Source organism: Haliotis asinina, chromosome 4 (genome assembly GCF_037392515.1).
Source record: "Haliotis asinina isolate JCU_RB_2024 chromosome 4, JCU_Hal_asi_v2, whole genome shotgun sequence".
Lineage (NCBI taxonomy): Eukaryota > Metazoa > Mollusca > Gastropoda > Lepetellida > Haliotidae > Haliotis > Haliotis asinina.
The window spans coordinates 57328746-57348392 of NC_090283.1; the positions used below are offsets into that span (position 1 = coordinate 57328746).

At 39.2% G+C, this 19647-nt stretch overlaps 1 protein-coding gene across 1 annotated transcript; it reads right to left on the reverse strand.

The window, feature by feature from the left end:
- Positions 1–16602: 16602 nt before the first annotated feature.
- On the reverse strand, positions 16603–17556 carry LOC137281037 (uncharacterized). Its single transcript, XM_067812190.1, has one exon. It carries the CDS (start codon positions 17554–17556, stop codon positions 16603–16605), a length of 954 nt encoding a protein of 317 aa, XP_067668291.1.
- Between the last annotated feature and the right edge of the window lie 2091 nt (positions 17557–19647).

Consider the following 19647-nt stretch of genomic DNA (forward strand, 5'->3'; position numbering starts at 1 on the left):
GGTCGTCAGAGCACCACTGGTAGACATGTAGCTCTCAGACTAACGCGACTTGAGTGTAATTGTCCTCCACGAATGTCGTTCATGTCCATGAACCTTTATGCTGGAAATGTAGCGTTGCCTATAGCTACATCGAGTGTATCCATGCTTCCGAGCGAGTGAGTGAGTTTAGTTTTACGCTGCACTCAGTAATATTCCAGCAATATGGCGAATTAGATTCTGTCCAATACCAAGGTCTTAGACTTTGTCTCGAGTCCTTTAGAAATCTTGCTCCGCTCCTTTGGCATAGAATTAAACCATTCCTGCCATTCTGCTGCCGGCATTGAGCTGGAGAATATAGTGGCTTGTGCCTCTGTCATTAGATCTTCTTCTTGATTGCCGGATTGCAGCTCTATTTTCACAGCCGAAGCAAACGCCATGTTAACGGCTCTTAAATATATTTAACAACACCCTAAACACAAACAGTATATAATCTATTCAGATTCTCTTGCCTTCGGGCGATTAAAAGCGCATAAAATAAACATCCACTTTAATAGAAATTATTGAATTGTATAATGGTCTTGCCACTGACCAGTGCGACATCGTCTTTTGTTGGTTACTCAGCCACTTAGGCATATCTTGGAATACAATGGCCGATCTTGCTGCCCAGACAGAACTCAGCAAATTTGTGACACCACTTCTTATTCCATACTCGACTGTAAAGCTGTAATTAGATCATATATCCGAGATCTACTGCAAAAGAAGTGGGACACCCAAATAGGAATCAATCAGTTACATGAAATAAAACCCAACATCGGTTATACCTACTTGGCATGTCAGTCCAGATTTGAAGAGGTCATTTTGCACTGACCATACGCGATATACTCCCGAATACCTGTTAAAGGGTGAGGATCCTCCGTTTTGTATCCCTTGTGATGAGAGAGTCACGGTCAAGCATATCATTATCATTAATCATAATCGTTTAATCATTTAGTGTTTTAGAAGGAATAGAGCTGACTGATAAATCTGGATCTGGATCTGGATAATGTGGCACAAACAAGAGACAACCAGTGTGTACTCCACTGTGCTACAATTACAATGCATTGTTTTTTTGCAAACTGTTTCAAGGTTTAAGATAAATGTACATACTTCACAGATTATGTAAATTACAGTAGATACTGGATCTATTTGTGGATAGCTTGTAACCCAGTTCCTGGGTTGAGGGACGAAGTTACCATCGCCCATCCATGTTCCTCCACACTCTCCTTGTTGAGGTCTCAAGTCGGTAACACAATGAATGCTCTATTGCTCATAAACCTTTCATCGATTGTTTCCAGACTGCTCCTGCACCATATCCCGATTATGTCCCGAAGTATAAAAGTCACGCACTGTCTTGTAATGTCCGACAACTGTCAACAGAAATGCCATTATCCTGATTTCTCAAAGGCACCGCATCTGACGCAAATGGCACATAAAAGGGAATACTTTTCCGTGTTTTATATATTAAAATGAAACAGCTCCAAATTAAATGTCTTTGAAATCCATTTTGTTTTCCAACCCTTTCATGGCAATGCCCGGAAACACCATAACATGTTGCAGAATTGTGTTAGATCCTCAACAAGGTTAGAGAACTTTTAGGAGAGACATTTACGAGAGATGTTGACGTGCTTCCTCTGAGTGGATTACGAATGCATCCAAATCAATTTCCAACTGGATACAAATGAACCTGTAATTAATATAACGCACATCCTTTGTTTAATACCAAACCCCAAGCGAGTTAAACCGGTAAGAGGAGCTACATCGTCCGTGTTGGTATTTGCATCATCCCACATGGGGAATCCGCCTATATGTGGGTAATGTTTAAGGCCAGCAACCGCATTGTACCTTTCTGAAATGTAACTTAAATTTGCATTGGGATCAATGATAATTGTCTCTTCCTGAAAATGAAATCTTCAAGGTTCATGAAGAATCGTTTATTAGACGTGTTGGGAGAAAGTGAGTGAGTGAGTTTAGTTTTACACCGCACTCAGCAGTATTTCAGATATATGGCGGCGGTCTGTAAATGAACGAGTCTGGACCAGACAATCCAGTGATCAACAACGATCTGCACAATTGGGAACCGATGACGTGTGTCAGCCAAGCCGGCGAGCCTGACCACCCGATCCCGTTAGTCGCCTCTTACGACAAACATAGTCGCCTTTTAAGGCAATCATGGGTTGCTGAAGGCCTGTTCTACCCCTGGACCTTCACGGGTCGTCGGGAGAAAGATCTGAATAGAGTGAATTTAGTGTTCAAGACGTTCTGTGTTTTCTGTTATGTTTAATGTCAGATATTACCCTGGTGAACAATACACACAACATGCGCAAGTGATGTCTGCAGACTGGATTTGGTGATACACTGCGACATCCAGACTGTGACAATTTGTCTTGTCTTGTTTTAACAGTTTTCAACATCTAATTATTTCCATTATTTAGCGTCTCCGTTTCTTGCTGTATTCTTCTGATTTTGTGTAACACTACAAGATGTCAAACAAACTAAATTACGTTACATGCATTTATCTTGGTAGGATATGTTTAATTTGTTTGAAGGTCCACCCCCCACTGCAGTGAGGAGGTTGTGATGCATTATCGCAATTCTCTCCAAAAATAACACAGGGTAGACATTTGGACGAGCACTAATTATACCGCACGCTGATTCCCGCCACGAGTTTAGGAACTGCCAGCTAAACAATGCAGACACGGAGTCTGTTAATTGTGGAGTTCGGGCAGAAACATGCCGCCAATGAGTAAGGTAGAGAGAGTGTCAACATGTCTTAAAAGTGTATTGTGTTACACCGTTAACAACGAAAGACACAGGAACCTATTATCGATTCTGTGCTTTAACCACTTTAAGATCATATATACTCTAGCGCGGTACAAATTTATAAATGAAATCCCGTCATTAACACTACTCATTTCGACATTTCATTACCTTAAATCGACCTTTTAGTGCAGAATTTGCTCCGGAGCAATATGAGGTATATCTATGTGGGTTGCTGTAGTATTCATCTACATTTTTGGGAGGGTTGACTATCTTGTGTATAGGTTTGTCTAAACCTAAACCTGCAATCGCGACAATTGTTTTGAAAAATGTAGGCTCACTATTTTCACAATCTACTGCCATTTAATTTTGTCACCTGCTTTAACCGCTAAACTTACCACGTCACTTCATTGGTATATGAAGCATTATTCTGTATAAAATGCAAGAAAATTCAGTTCAAGCGTCGTAGCCCCTTGTGCAGGATAGTGTCTCCTTGAGGCACTGAGCTTTCCAAGTGGGTCCCATGTAAATCAAGATGCAACTATATAAGATTCATAATATTCTTTTCAGAACCACGTTAAATCATTCTCTTTGACTCTTTGACTCGATGACCCACTCACTAATGGACTGGGTGACTTTTTTTTTTTTTTTTTTTTTTTTTTTTTGCTGTGCCTCACCCTTACTCGAACATACGCCAACAATAAAAAAGGGAGTCCAGAACAACTCTCAGTTTTAGAGCTGGTTCAATCAGTACTTGACCAATTATTATGAGTATCATCTACAAGGTGGTCCTCAGTGGATGCAGTGTTCAGACAGTTGCATCTTCTGATATTTTTGTTGTCTCAGCACCTTGTTCTTTCTCATGACTGTAGCCGCTGATGTATTTGGGGGTTTTGTTAAATAATGTGAAAACAAACGTGTTTTTATTGGATTACTATTAAAAAAATAGTTCATTCCATCTCACAAACTAGTTTCACTCACTGACTAACTCTTTTAATCATCAGTTTTCGATGAAGTTTGATTTTCCACTTGGGTACAATGTCCATTTCTGGTGACGGATAATGCTGAAGGGTCCTACAAGCTTATTCACTCACTTACTAAATACAGATGTAATAATGGTATCACACACTGAGAATGATAAACACGTGGGCATTTAGCAGGTATTTACATTGTTTAGTCTGGAGTGACTGAGAAGATGTTGTTTCAACTTTGCAATAAGTACAGATTCCACAGAATAATGACAATAATCAGTCACGAAATAGAACCCATGTCATATGGTAAGTGTACAGTACATAAATATACTACATTAAAGGGTATTATGTTGAATATTCCACAGACGTGCATATGCCGACTAAATTACTTAAATGGATACACCGCCGAGTACATGAGGTTATAGTAAATTTAGTCAGTACATCATGACCAATCCTAATTGTACACAGATATACTACCTGATGTACATACTGAATAAACTTCATTCCTGATCAATGAGAGCATACCAACAGCGACTGAGTCCAAAACTCGCTATATATAAATAACCTAACGCGAGCCTGCTACAAATATGTATTCACCAGGAAGTTGTCACGGAAGTCTTATCTAGTCAAGTCCCAGTCTTCTCACTGTATATTGAATATATCACTTCCGTGCACCTAGCTACCGTACGGAAAGTAGCGATTTATGCCAACTGGTATAGAGTAACGTATGTGAACCTCTTCTGGTCAGACCCGTGATGGTCCCGGGGTAGATTAAAAATTAAAATTAAAACCCCGTTGACGAAGAAAAGTAAAACTACTCGTATATCACAAGTATCCATTTAAGACTAGTAATTAAAACCATAACAGTTTAACTATAGAGGCCAATACAATGTGAAAATGGGCTACAGACTGCCAACAACTGAAGGTAAATCACCACACTTGGGACCATGGGGATTTGCACTACTTTGGTTACCTGCATGGACCCTTGGTGGATTTACACCATCCCCACAGCCATTGCCATTTATGCAGAGAATTAGCCATATCCCAAAGCAAGCTGAATTTGACGTTCCGGTGATTTCGACGATTACATTGCTAGCGTTATATCGAGGAAGTACGTGCGCGATCGGAGTGCACAAACAGTTTTATCGATAGGGCGTAAGACTTATTGTGACAACTGAAATCAAGAAATTAAGTTGTTTGAAGAGCAAATAAACATCAATATTATTTACCCTCGATCGTTAATGCCACTTCAGATGCAAAATCAATTGCCTGTATAACAAAAAAAGCGAGCAAAATTAAGCAAGATCAGTCGTCTGCAAGTGACAGGTTATATATAAACAGGAAGCCACGTGATCAAAACACTCTCTCGCAGTGCGGAGGGAAAAGTATGGCTCATCGTCAAAAACACATACAAAATAGCCGGATGTGAGAACCGGCTACAGTTTCGGGGATACGATGTCATCAATGCTATTTTTGTGGGAAACACATGATACTTTCGTGTGAAATAGATGAATATACCTTTATCACTCAAGTCGTTAAACCTTATACTTATGATAATACCCTGGGACCATTATGACAGAACTGTGCCGTTCTATATGTGCATTGCATGTGGCTGCACCCATAGTTCTAATGCTCCTGAGACGTCGCTCCAGGCTTGAAGGTCCCGTCAAGTACCTGCAGTGATATAATAGAGGGTCACACTGGGTTCTATGTTTCATCCGTGAGACACAATTGATCGTGAAAGCCATTTTCCCATTCAGAATCAATATACTTTCTGCGACATAATTCACTTTCCTGCACTACATGCACTGTTTTGTATACAAGCAATGCCTTCAGAAGGACTCCATTACTTGTTCTTAAATCTCTTTACATAGTCGTCGCTGTGGAGTCCAAGGTTCTTAATAATATTGCATCCAGACTTTTATTTTCCAGTGTACATGTTAACACGGCCGTGATCGAAACGTTGAAGTTAACGCCTGTCTAATTAGATTGTAGTATCAGATCGAATTACTGCAGACATGGATTTTCACATTACGCCAATGTCAGAGAATACATTCACACTTCTTGGGGAAAGACAAATGCCGGAGTCTGATTATAGTTTCAAAAATATTACATTGTGTGTATCTTGGATTTCTGCCAGAAAACTCACTGTATACTAGAACTGTGATGATATCTCGCAGTATCGAGTGAGTGAGTGGGTATTTGGTTTTACGCCGCTTTTAGCAATATTCCAGCGATATCACGATATATAAGGTTGACCCCAAAATTGTTAATTGTAAATAGAAATTGACGGTTATGTCAGTATTTACGCTGTTACTTGATGTCAAAATATACGTTTCTAAAGAAATTAACTGAGGATAGCATACCGTGTATCGTTCCAAGAAATCGCGATACGTACCGTATGGAGAATTCTCTGTATCTACTGTATACAATAAGCAATAACACACATTACAGCCTAGATCTGCAACAACTTGCGTTTGTATATCACTTCTGCTAATTACATTAATCGGAATCAGAAACCATGCAAAATTCAATGTCATTGTGAGTATAGAAATGTCCTGTAAACTTTATCTTTCTAATGATTCCAACTGGCATTTATGGCATTTAAATGGCATCAAACTATTAAGTTCAAATTCCGTAGGTTATTTTCATTCTTTGATGGTATAGAATTGACAATTTGATAATTGACTTTCCTTACAATGGCATCAAGCTACTTTGCTGTGTATTTTTCACATCTCTCCATAATGTTACCTTGTCTCATAAACAGTTACTTTTCAAAATATATGTATATGATTTATAGATGTGTGAACATTTCCTACTAATCTTACATGGTGACATGCTTCGTTTACTTCTACCTTCAGAACGACCCGTGAAGGTGCGGGGTAGAATAGGCAACCCATGCCTGCCATAAAAGGCGACTATGCTTGTCGTAATAGGCGACTAACGGGATCGGGTGGTCAGGTTCGCTGATTTGGCTGACAACATGTCATCGGTTCCCAACTGCGCAGGTCGATGCTCATTCTGTTGATCACTGGATTGTCTGGTCCAGACTCGATTATTTACAGACCGCCGCTCTTTGATTATCAACAAATCTCCGTGACGTAGCTGGAATAGTGTGGTGTTAACGAAGGTAACCAACAGGTAAAAGTATCGTTTCTGTAAACACTTGAATAATCATTTTAGATGTGATTTACGATGAGAATATACAGGCCTAATCACCCTTCCCATGTAAGATGTTATTGTAGACGGGAAAGAATTTGTCTGAGCCTTCTGTTTCGATTGCATCTAAACTTACACCGGCCTCTCCTTGCTCACTTAGTGCAATAGTTTCACACCTTCACATTCAAAAAGTGTTGTGTCATACTTAAAAAGTTCTGTTGAAAGATTATTGCAATTTTCACGTCAGAATAGACTTGCGTATATTGACATGGCCGTTTTAGATGTCTTTGGTCAGCCCCGGGGGAACCGTACCGAAACACAAACCAAGCCATTGGTACTCTGTGGTTACCAGCGGATCATCCTTTGAATTTATAAGTACATGTTTCTTGAAAGATCTGAAGTTTTTGAAAAATTATTGTGCCGGCCCTGTGCAAGACTGCAAACGGTCAACGTATCACTTTTCTTTGCATTTTGATTGAATAGAAAAACTTCATGTCAAAATTAACTGCAGTACATCGGCATTACTGTTTAAGATGCCTTCGATCAGCTCCTGGTGGACAGTGTCAAAACACACAAAGCAGCAAAGCCATTGGTGCAATGTGGCCGCCGAAGGATCTCTTAACATTAAGATGAACATTAATTCAAGTTAATTCTCTTCTTGGTTGATGAGGTTCGATGTGAGGTGCCTTATCAAAAGCAAACTAAAAGCAAAGACCAGCATAAACAATTCCCAAAGGAAAGCCACTAGTCACTTAGAATTTGGAACTTTTGCAGATAGAGTAATGAGATCGACACAAACATGTGGTCGGTTTCCTCGCTCATTTCCAGATGGAGAGTGTACAGCTGCACAGAAAATAAACACAGTATACTGTGTGGGGATGTGACTTCCAAAACACTGATAAATACTTCTCTTACATTCACTTGATGTGCCTGATAATTATATACACGTGACTTGGGTTTGAAGCTATTTCCAGCAGATTTAGTTTGTCCAGGAATCATATAGTACATTAAAGTTCATCCAGTACATCTAGGCATGACGTGTATCTATAAGCTTACGTGGTATGTTCAGTGTCACCATTTATGTAATGCATTCAGTATACAAATTATGCGTGAGGAAATTGAGGACTGGGTAAGTGATAATGGTATGGCAGCGCTTTGAAATGTCAAAGTGGTAACTTAATTTGACCTACATTTACTCTCCCGGTATCCTGATTCTCACCAAAATCATTCTGCTTGGAGTATACCCAGATCGTCTGATGTCTGAAACCCATTCCTACCCACAAACCGATTCCTGCTGTGTGTCTGTGATTACTGACGCATAGCACTCTCCCTAAGTAGTCCATGTTGAATACAGGTGACCAGATCCAGAGCAGAGTCATGAATCAGCTCCCCTCATCTCCCTCATATTGTGTCTTTAGGAGCAAGTTTGTTTTATCTTGCAAGAACCGTATTAATGTGGATGAACTATTCAACCTTAGACCACATGCTATGGAGTTCCTGGGACCATCTTTCGACAGCATCAAGCAATAGTCCCCTTATATGACGCTCATATCCAGGCACACTGCTTGCTTACAGCGCTATGTACATTACTATCCCTTGTCACACAACACCCTGGGACTTTTCCATACTTTTGCAACTAACTGGTGAGTATACAGTCATCCGGCCTGTTAGGCGGAATTAACTTAACACTCACATTGCCATCACATCCTCGTGGGTACCCATTGTACAGGGTGAACTGAGACACGTATCCTGTCCAAGAATACTATGCAAATGAGCCCACCTCGTGACCCGATCCTGGGTGCCTCCATGGGAATCGAACCCCTACCTTCGACAGACGCCTTGCCACTGCACTAGTGTGATCCACTTATGTACAAACACGAAGACAATGAAATTGAACAGTCTGTGGGGGGGGTGAAGTTGGCACAGCAAAATGAACATTAGCATGGAGGAAGAAGGAAGAAAGGGTGCATCGCCACCGAACATACCATAAGCGATTGAGTCCGAAGCATGCTGTACATAAATATCGCATAAAGCAAGCCTGCAACATATACTTTTTCAACAGGCCCCAGCTATACATTGAATATATATAATACAATAAGCCATAATTCGCATCACAGCTAAAATCTGGAACACCTGGCCTTCTTATATATATTGCTGCTTTTGATTTCATTTATCTGAGTCAGATGTACACACTCACGAGAAAGTCAAGGTCATGTTCGAAACAGAAATGTGTTCTGTTCACACCTTCATTCCAATGAATGAAATCTGTTTATATTTTAACGACTACAAACATTCAGGTTCAAATTTTGACATGCTCTTCACGAAGTCATTTAAGCACAATTTAATTGATGACTTTCCTTAAAACCTACTTCGGTCCGTACATAACGCAGTGTAGCCTTAGAATTTCAAGTTTCATTTCAAGATGTATATATTTACAAGTCACATAATATAAGCATTGCAAAAAGAAACTATACATGCTGTTTTGCAGTTTACTTACTGAGTGCATATAACTGATTCAAACATGACATCACTGCTCAATTACAGTAAAATCATCATTTTACACATTTCCAAAACATCATTATCCAGAAAGTGTTTGGCAAAACTACTGCTATTAAAACCATTTGGTCAGAGTAAGTATCTGTATCGGTATCTGATGTGACGACCATGAGTATCGATACCAGCTTGGCAGCTAGCGTCGAGCAAGAGTATCCCATAGATATTCGATGGGGACAAATCAGGTCATCGAGAAGTCCAAGGTAACACATCAACATTGTTTTGCTGGAGAAAGTCCTGTCAAACAAGTGCAGCGTCATATTGCCAAGATCAACCACTGACGTTGATGAAGGGTGCATCGTGACGTTGAACTGGTCTTCTTGCAAAATGTCTGGCTTCGTGTCCGGTCAGAGATTTGGATTGTTGTGGATAATGCAGTCGTGGCGTTTGAACGCATATGTCTCATCCGGGTGTAGTGATCCTGGGCGACGGTGGTAACCCTAGGTCGACCTGACTTGGGTTTGTGATTAACACTGCCAGTATTGTTGTAGTCAGTGGGTTTGAGATGGTCTCTTAGGCAAGCTGAACTGCTTTGCCACCTCTTGCTGCGATGTTCGTCCTTGTAAACGACTATGGCGTTGTCTTATTGGGCATCTGTCAGTTTTTTTCTTATCGTCCATGGTGGCTTAAAGCAATATATGTGGAGTACCATTAATGTGGCTGATTAAACCTACATTCACAACCTTAAGTTCAGGGTGATACAAATTTCATGATGCAGTTGCATTCCATTATAAGGTGCTTTCTAGCGATTCAGTGCAGACATGAGTGTAACGTTTCGTTCAACGTATCTATTTTAAAACTTTTTGTCGTCAGCAACCATTCCCCCACATGATAGGATTCAGTATGGATTGGTTTTTTTGTCAAATACATTGCTGAAATTCAAATTACTTGGATTGAAGGTAGGGTTTTGTTTTGTTTTTTTCATTATTTTTTCGGGGTTTTTTTTATTATTTATTTTTTTTATTTTTTTTTTTTTGTTTATGTTTTTGTTTCGTTTGTTTTGGACTTTTTTAAGAGTAAGAGTACATTTTAATCGCAGTAGTATTTTCACATAACTGTCAGACAAATGTTTATGGACAGATGTGTGAACATGATTCCAACTAATCTCACATGGCCATAACCTGTTTGTTGTACTACCTGCATAACGTGAGGTACAGCTGATTAATTATCAACAGACGACCGTGATGTAGCTGAAATATTGTGGCTCATAACGTTACGCCAGCTAACCAACAGGCAAGTCAACAGTTTCTTCATTCAAGCCTGAACACTTTAGCTGAAAAAGCACCTCGAATGTAAATTATGCTGAAAGCATTCATCCGTCTACTGTTGAGAGATGTGGAAAGAAGTAGTCAATGAAAGTTATAGTGTCTTCAGTTGAACCTAAGTAATTTAACTAAATGAGCATATTGAAGTTAATTTATGATAAAAGAACACAGACCGATTCATCCTTCACGTGTTATGAGACGTAATTGTTCACAGGAAAGAAATTTGCTTGGACGTTCTATTTCGATCGCATTTGACCATGATCTTCACCAGTCTGTTCTTGCTCACTCAATGCAATAGTCTCACACATTAACATCCCATGTCTTGGCTATAGATTGACCGAGCACTCACTGGCATTCTGTGGTGTTTATCTTTGATTGTAAAGCCAACAAACGGCGTCGGTTTCAACGAAATGTTATCACTAAGATGTGCCCTTGATTGGTGAGACTGTCTTTGTTTGCTCAGTTAGATTGCTTCCAGTTTGATCGGGGGCACTTGGCCCTTTGATGCGGGAAAATATATTTGAATTGAAACTATATCACCGCAGTTGATGGAATCTCTTTGAAGGTCTGGATGTCATACCATTAAGTAATATGATTTGCTCAGTGATTATTCCAATATATTTTTCATGTTAAGGGACGTAATAGCATGTACGGCAGACAAGCCAATTATGTCAGAGTATATTGATTCTGTTTGGGGAAAATATATTCTGTCACAATCTATGGTGTCTTACATCTCAATATGGTTGAATGCTTATAGGCCAGAATTTGATAGAAGCGACAGTTAGAAACAAAACACGCAAATGACCACATCGTTTTGCAGATGAGCAAAATACTGGTGGTAACCAACTGACTGGATATTTTTCGCTACGAAATTGCTCATGTTATTGTTGACAAAACAAATGGGAAAAGTTATTTTAAGATACATCTACATGTAATCACCATCTATACTCTATCATACTCCTTTTTTCTTTTTCTTTTTTTATGTCTTTGGCTTTTTTAGAGGTTAGGCTTTCCTGTTTGTTGTTTTTTGGTTTGGTTTGGATATTGTTTTGTTCGTGTTTTGTTTTATTTTCTTTTGGTTTTTGTTTTGTTTTGTTGGGTGTTTTTTGTTTGTTTGTTTGTTTGTGGTTTTTTGTTGGTTCTTTTGTTTGTTTGTGTGGGTTTTTTCGTTTGTTTTGGGGGTTGGGGTTTTTTCGTTTTGCTTTTTTTCTGACGGATCTACCACAATATGACTGGGTGTCTTAAAGCTATTGCCAGAAAACACCTTCTTCACAATAATCATGAAGGTCAACAAAACTTTTTGACAGCATGAAATACATTTCGACACAGAGAGTTGTCTATCGTGTACTCGGTGTGCTTTTCTGTTGTATCAGAGCATGCCCTTGACATGATCCTAACCGCGGATCCCCAGGTCTTCAAGACCAGGTAAGAATCTTTTCAACCATCAATGCAGCCACATGAATTCAGAATGTTACATTATTACCTAAAAGGTTCGTGGCCATGGTGGCCATTGATAAAGACTCTTTGAACTCGTCGTTTGAGTATGCTCTCACATTGTAGCCTTTGTGTAGGCACATGACTCTGCACACTACTTTTGATTATAAAGCACATGTTACTTGAAAGAACTAACGTTGCTAAAGGATTTAAATTATTGTGACGGCCCTGTGCCAGACTGTAAATGTCAACATATCACTTTTCTTTCCATTTCAATTGAACTCAAATGTTCACGTCAGAATCAGCTGGAGTACATTGACATTATTGGTTAAGAAACCTCTGATCAGTCTACAGTGGGACCGTGTCAAAGCGAACGAGGCAGGCAGAGTCAACTTTGATTTTGGTTCGATAAAGGATCTGTTTCAACTTAAGTTAGTGCCGATTTTGGTTGAGGAAGTTTGGTGTGAGACGCCTTATCGGTTGACATCCAAAAGCAATCCCCAGCATGAACAACAATTCTTCCCTTAGAGACTAACCTGTCACTTACAATTTGGAACTTTAGCACATAGAGTAAAGAGATCGATACAGACACGTTGGCTGGATACCTTGGTACTGGCAACATTCAGCAGTCAATTCAAGTCAAAGATGTTCACTGTATTTCAGACCCCAGTCCATATACATTAAAGTAGCATGCATAATACATTCACATACTGTTTAATGCCGAGATGACGTTAACAGAATATCACGCTTAGATGTTGCATTGTAGATGTATTGTGATAGCTTTACGTTAATACAGCCGTCGTAGGTAGACGACCTTTGTTTAAATGCTACAGGAAGTGACTTGGGGAGGTTGTTTACGTAAATCTATGCAAGATGGACAGACAAATTAAAAAGGAATTCCGTTTTCAATAGATAATTTCACAGTGGGCAAACCCTTCTATCGTTGGACACACGTCTTTCTTCATCAATCACCGGGTTTCGATAGTAGTAATCTAAATCGTATCAATGAATTTCTCAACTTTTTATACATTAGGTGTGATAGGTGCTTTTCGGGTTGGGGTAGGGTTTTCAACATTCTGTAGGAATTATATTCAGCATTCGTTACAAGATGGCAGTTGCTATTTGGCTGCACAGAGGAAATATATTTAATATAGAGTGTGATAGGTGAGACTTCCTTGGCCACTTCCTGGTGGATAAATACATGCGATCACTTTGTTGAGTCTGATAATTATATTGTGTGGGCTTTGGTTAAAACATTCCGTAGTAAGTTATGTTTGTCAAGGAATAAACACAGCTTATAAAGTGTATTGATCTACTTTCAGCACGTATATCCAATATATCTAGTAATGGAGAATGTCCAGAAACAGATTATGTTCTGCACAGGAAAAGGTAGAGGTGAATTCCAAGTAAGTATCAAGAAAAGTCTATATTACTCTGTCTTGTCAAGTTTGAAACATTTTTTATCATACACAATAAGTCCATGTTGAATGATAGTATGACAGGTTTGAAATTATCTACAAAGATACCTAAAAGGTATTTTGACAAGGAAACGTGAATACAGTTTTGACAGTGAGTTGGAATATAGTTCAATGTATATATATATTTCAGGCACATCAAGGCATACCACAATTTCACGAAATTACAGATTTCTCAATTTGCAGACCTTACGTGTTTAACTCAATGCACGCATGAACAAGGGCAAGGAGTTGACAAAGCAGCGTTGCCTGGTACGATCGGGGGACACAACTCTGCAGCTCCCTTCAGACGGCTTCACCACTGCATCCACTTTGTGTAATTCCGCTCTTAGACAATGCATGAAAAGGAGTCCTGAATCAAGCCTTAAATGTTTGGTGAAGTATGTATTGTCCCTACCCGCAGACGCACATGTGGATATCATACGACTGCACCGCCCAACATAATATTAGTATATACTAAAACATGGTGCATACACACATTTAATGAAAACCTTTTGAGTTAATTGTACAAATGCAAATTTAGCATTCATCCTTCACAAAAGTGCGTTCATTATTGTACAAGGGGATACGCTCGAAGACCTCATTTTATTTGACAAGCTGAAGGCTCGACTGTTCCTGGTCAGTTGATGTCACGGTCCAACATCTTCTCATCATTCAAAGATCTCTTGTCTAAGCGCCAAAACTGACTGACCTCTCGCTGCGATTATAGAATGTTTATTCATGATTCTAAGAGCCACAAAAAACTCAGTTCTATGAAATCCGATCACAATGATACGCTCTTCATTGTTGAGTCTGCCTTCGCTTGCTGCGTGGGATTACCACCAGCTTGATCAGGTGTTCCCCTGGTGCAAGGAAAAGAGATTTGAAGTGGAATTATGCAACCGCTTTGTGTGTCCCTGGATAGGGAGAGAAATTAGTGTTATCACGTTTGGGCACATGCGCGCTGCATAAGGCAATAAAAGAGAAAGTTTTTACATGATCTAAAGAACCTCGGTCATACCCATACGCAGTGAGGGCGGCCGTTTGTACATGTAAACAGCTTGATGTAGCTCAGTGAAGATTGTAAGAGAGAAACTGATGTGTATTAACTTTCTTTTTCAAGAGAATAGATTTTTACTGAATAGAAAATGTAATAACTACAGACATGGATTATCAACATAGCACATTTTATCGAGTCTGAGTGAATTATCATGGCTATAGTAGTCAGTATCTTGAATTTCCACCAAAAACATATATCTATACGAGCTTGTTTGAGTCATCTGAACAAATTAGAGTTGAATGAATCCAAACTCGTTCATCCTTCACGAGAAAGGTTTTGTAAATGTACTACGGGATAAGTCTAAAGATCTTAAAAGGGCCACAGAAGACTGTCTTTTCTGCGTAATCCGATCACACTGACACGCTCTTGAGTGTTGAGTCTGTCTGCGCTTTCTCTGTGGGATTGCGTCTAGCTTGATCGGGGTCATGTGTTCCCTCGATGCACGAACAGAGAGTTGAGTTGAATGTACGCAAATGCTTTATCTGAAATCGTTATGTCCCAGGGTAGGGAAACATATATTGAATAAATGAGTGTGGTCACATCAGTCCACGTGCGTGCTGCATAACACAATAATCCAGGTTATCTGACACGATCTGAAGAACCTCAGAGATAATGACAGGCTTTGGTATGAGTACATGTAAGTGTCTGGTATGTTTCAAAACTGGGACACAATGTATTTTTGTGTTCAGTTTATCCGCGAGAATAGCCTTTAAAGTGTATGATGGCTTTAAGAGAGAGGCCTTTCACTGACTCAAAGAGCTTAGCTTTTCATTGATATTGTGAGTGAGTGTATGGGTGAGTGAGTGAGTCAGTAAGTCACATCGACAATAGCTCAGCCATATCGTGATTAAACCAAATCACAGATCCATAGTAAATGAACGTAAATATTAAAATCCTATGAATAAAGTACTGCCAAACAACTAGATTATCATAGATATAAATTTAAAACCGGTAATTACATCTAAAATGTTTTAACTATAAATGGCAGAACAATATACAAACAGTCTATAGATCGCCATCAACTGAGGGTAGATCACCATTCTATGAATCATGGGGACCTTCAGTACATTTGTTTAGTGCATGGATCCTAACTGGGTTTACACCATCCCATCAGGCGTCAGCATTTTTGGACAATCTAGCCATCAATTAGTACGTCATTGATCGCGTTAAGAGAATAGCCTTTCACTGATGTTATGGACAGAACAACCTTTTCTCCAACATTGAGAAGACATCGAATGCCCGGGTTACAAGTGTCAAGTCGTGATGTCGAAGATGTTAGAGTAAGTAGACAACACCGGAAAACTCTCGTGCTTTCATCTTGCCAAAGTGAATTCTTGCCCCTTTTTCTACACGATGGAAGCAAAGGTTTGAAATTATTGCAGTGATTACAACTGCTCAGTAATATATTCTCAAGCCATACCCACATTTAGCATTCGTGTGAAGCAAGTCTGTTCCTTAGGTCATATTATTATTGAGGCGAAAAGTGAATTGTTCTTTCAGAGTAATACATAGATACAAATCTATCTGTCTTCTTGGCAGACGCATTCAAATTGTGTATGGAAGAGAAAACTAGTGTTTAATACCCAAAATAGTTTAACCTGATGGCACACATCTATGAAATATGAAAAAAACTTCACATTCAAAAATATAATATTCTGATAGTATGTCAACTGTTCCCGCTTCTTGAATGCTGTGTGTGGATTGCGAAGTTATTAAAGCATTTTTTCTTCTCCAGTATCAAATAAAGAGCATTCGCTAGTGTTTGGTCTCTATGCCATTGTATGTTACACAGGTGGTGTGCTCCCAGATCACCTAATGTCTCCCCACAAGGTACCATAGATAGATAGATCTTTATTATGCATGAAGGCCACCGGCCCATATACATATAACACATATACAATCAGAATATATTGGAACATGACGTAGAGCAATTAGGCGTTTAACAAAGTCTGCCTCTTTTTGTAAGCAGCATATATATATTTACATACATTTAGCAATGATATCCTGGACGCTGAAGATAACAAGCTTTTGAATATAAATATATTTGGAATTCGGTTATAGACATGTGGAAAATAACGTAGTCTTTCTTCAGAATAATACTTGCATACTAAAAGGAAATGGAATTCATCCTCTATACCGAATTTACAAAGAGGACATGTGCGTAAAGATACATCAATATTTAGCCATCTTCCTTCATTTTGTTTCAATCGTAGTAAGCCTGCTCGGAATTTGATAAGAACATTGCGATATTTAAATTCATGTATAACGCTTAGATATTTCTCAGTAACCAGCAGACTTTTACACTCTCTGTACAAATCGTAGCGTGAACTGCTGTGAAGAGTACAATGCCAGGATTGGTAAAACATATTTATACATACATCTTTAAAACATCTAAGGAAATCGACTTTATTACCTACACCTTGTGCTAACCATACAAAGCCAAATCCATGTGAAAGAAGTATATTACGAATATGAGAAGCATAATTGTTTTGCCCAATGTTATCTAAATACAATAACATATCATATGACTTTTTGGGTATTCTACCAGGGTGCATTTCTGTAAGTTTTAACCAATATTTAATAACTCGACATAAGGCATTTATGTATAAAGGATATCGTCCGCATTCGCCATATATTATAACGTTAGGCGTTTGTAATCCTACATTTAAATATCTCTTACATGCGAGGACATGAATTTTTTCTATGTTTTCAATGCGGCTAACCCCCCATAACTCCGCTCCATAAAGTAATATTGGTTGAATTTGTGAGTCAAATATTTTAAAGAATACCTTCGGATCAACCACATCAATCTTTCTTAAGTTGTATAAAATTTGCAATAATGCCCTTTTTCCTCTCAGTGCTAGATCGTTTGTACATTTATTCATTTTAAATGTGGATGAAAATATAATACCAAGATATCTATATGAATTCACAACATCAATAACGGAGTCCTTATAATACCATTTTTCTTTAGCTGACAAGCGCCCACCTCTTCTAAAAAGTACCAAAGTACCATTAGGTGATGTGGGTATATCATGTTTGGATGAGTTTTACAATTAGGAAATTTTACAGAATGAAGACATTGACAATGACAAGACAATACATATCAGGTATTTTATTCCAAGTAGTCTGAAGCATGATTCCAATATTTAAGCAAATCAGGTATTTTGGTCCCCTTGCAATTATAAGGTTAATCAGTGATGAATGATCAGTGTCATTTACAGATTCCTCTGACCCACCAATGCCATTTCCAAATGCACATCAATTAGTTCCATTTACCAAGGTTGCGAGCAGCCAGATCAACATAGGCCATGATTGAGATGGTAGCAGCAATCAGTCAGTCTTTTGTCCTTCTTAGGTGTGAGTCAGTGGCGATGTACTCTTTCTTCCTTGTTCCTTCATGCTAATGTCCATTTTGCTGTTCCAACATTGTCTTCGTGTTTGTACATACGTAGAGCACAATACTGGAGTGGCGAGGCGTCTGCCTATCACGCCGAAGGTCCGGGGTCGATTCTCATGGAGGCACTTAGGTTCGGGTCACGAGCTGGGCTCATTTGCATAGCATCCTTGGACAGGATACTTCCACATTGTCTCAGTTCACCCAGTTGTACAATGGGTACCCACGAGGATGTGATGGCAATGTGAGTGTTAAGTTAATTCCGCCTAACAGGCCGGATGACTGTATACTCACCAGTTAGTTGCAAAAGTATGGAAAAGTCCCACGGTGTTGTGTGACAAGGGATAGTAATGTACATAGCGCTGTAGGGCAATGTGCCTGGATATGAGCGTCATATAAGGGGATTTTTGCTTGATGCTGTCGAAAGATGGTCCCAGGAACTCCATAGCATGTGGTCTAAGGTTGAATAGTTCATCCACATTGATACGATTCTTCCAAGATAAAAAAAAACTTACTCCTAAAGACACAATATGAGGGAGCTGAGGGGAGCTGATTCATGACTCTGCTCTGGATCTGGTCACCTGTATTCAACATGGACTACTTAGGGAGAGTGCTATGCGTCAGTAATCACAGACACACAGCAGGAATCGGTTTGTGGGTAGGAATGGGTTTAAGAGATCAGACGATCTGGGTATACTCCAAGCAGAATGATTTTGGTTAGAATCAGGACACGTGTTCCCTTGATATGGGGAGAGTAAATGTAGGTCAAATTAAGTTACCACTTTGACATTTCAAAGCGCTCCTCACGCATAATTTGTATACTGAATGCATTACATAAATGGTGGCACTGAACATACCACGTAAGTTTATAGCTACACTTCATGCCTAGATATACCGGATGAACTTTAATGCACTATATGATTCCTAGGCAAACTAAATCTGCTACAAATGGTTTCAAACCCAAATCATGTACTATATAATTATCCGGCACATGAAGTGATTGTAAGAGAAGTATGTATCGATGTGAAGTAGTTTGGGAACTCATGATCACATCCCCACACAGTATACTGACCACGTCTTTTCGGTGTATTTGTACACTTCCCATCCGGAAAAAGCCGACTGCCTCTTTGTAATGCATGCTGAATTTGTACCCATCCAACCGACCACATGTTTGTGTCAATCTCATTGCTCGATGCGCAAAAGTTTTAAATTCTAAGTGACAGTTGGCTTCTTTTGGGAATTGTTCATGCTGGTCTTTGCTTTTAGTCGTCTTCTCATAAGGCATCTCACATCAGACCTCATCAAACAAGAAAAGAATTAGCTTGAATTAAGGTTGAAAAGATCCTCCAGCGACTACAGAGCGCCAATGGCTTTGCCTGTTGTTTGTGTTTTGACACTGTCCACCAGGAGCTGATCAAAGGCATCTAAAACAGTAATGTCGATGTACTGCAGTTAATTTTGACATGAAAATGTTCTATTCAGTCAAAATGCAAAGAAAAGTGATATGTTGATCTTTTGCAGTCGTGCACAGGGCCGTCACAATATTTTTTTTGAAATTCTATTATAACTTCAGATCTTT

Excerpts from the sequence above, each read along its gene's own strand:
- LOC137281037 (XM_067812190.1), bottom strand. The coding sequence starts at position 17,556 with ATGAATAAATGTACAAACGATCTAGCACTGAGAGGAAAAAGGGCATTA.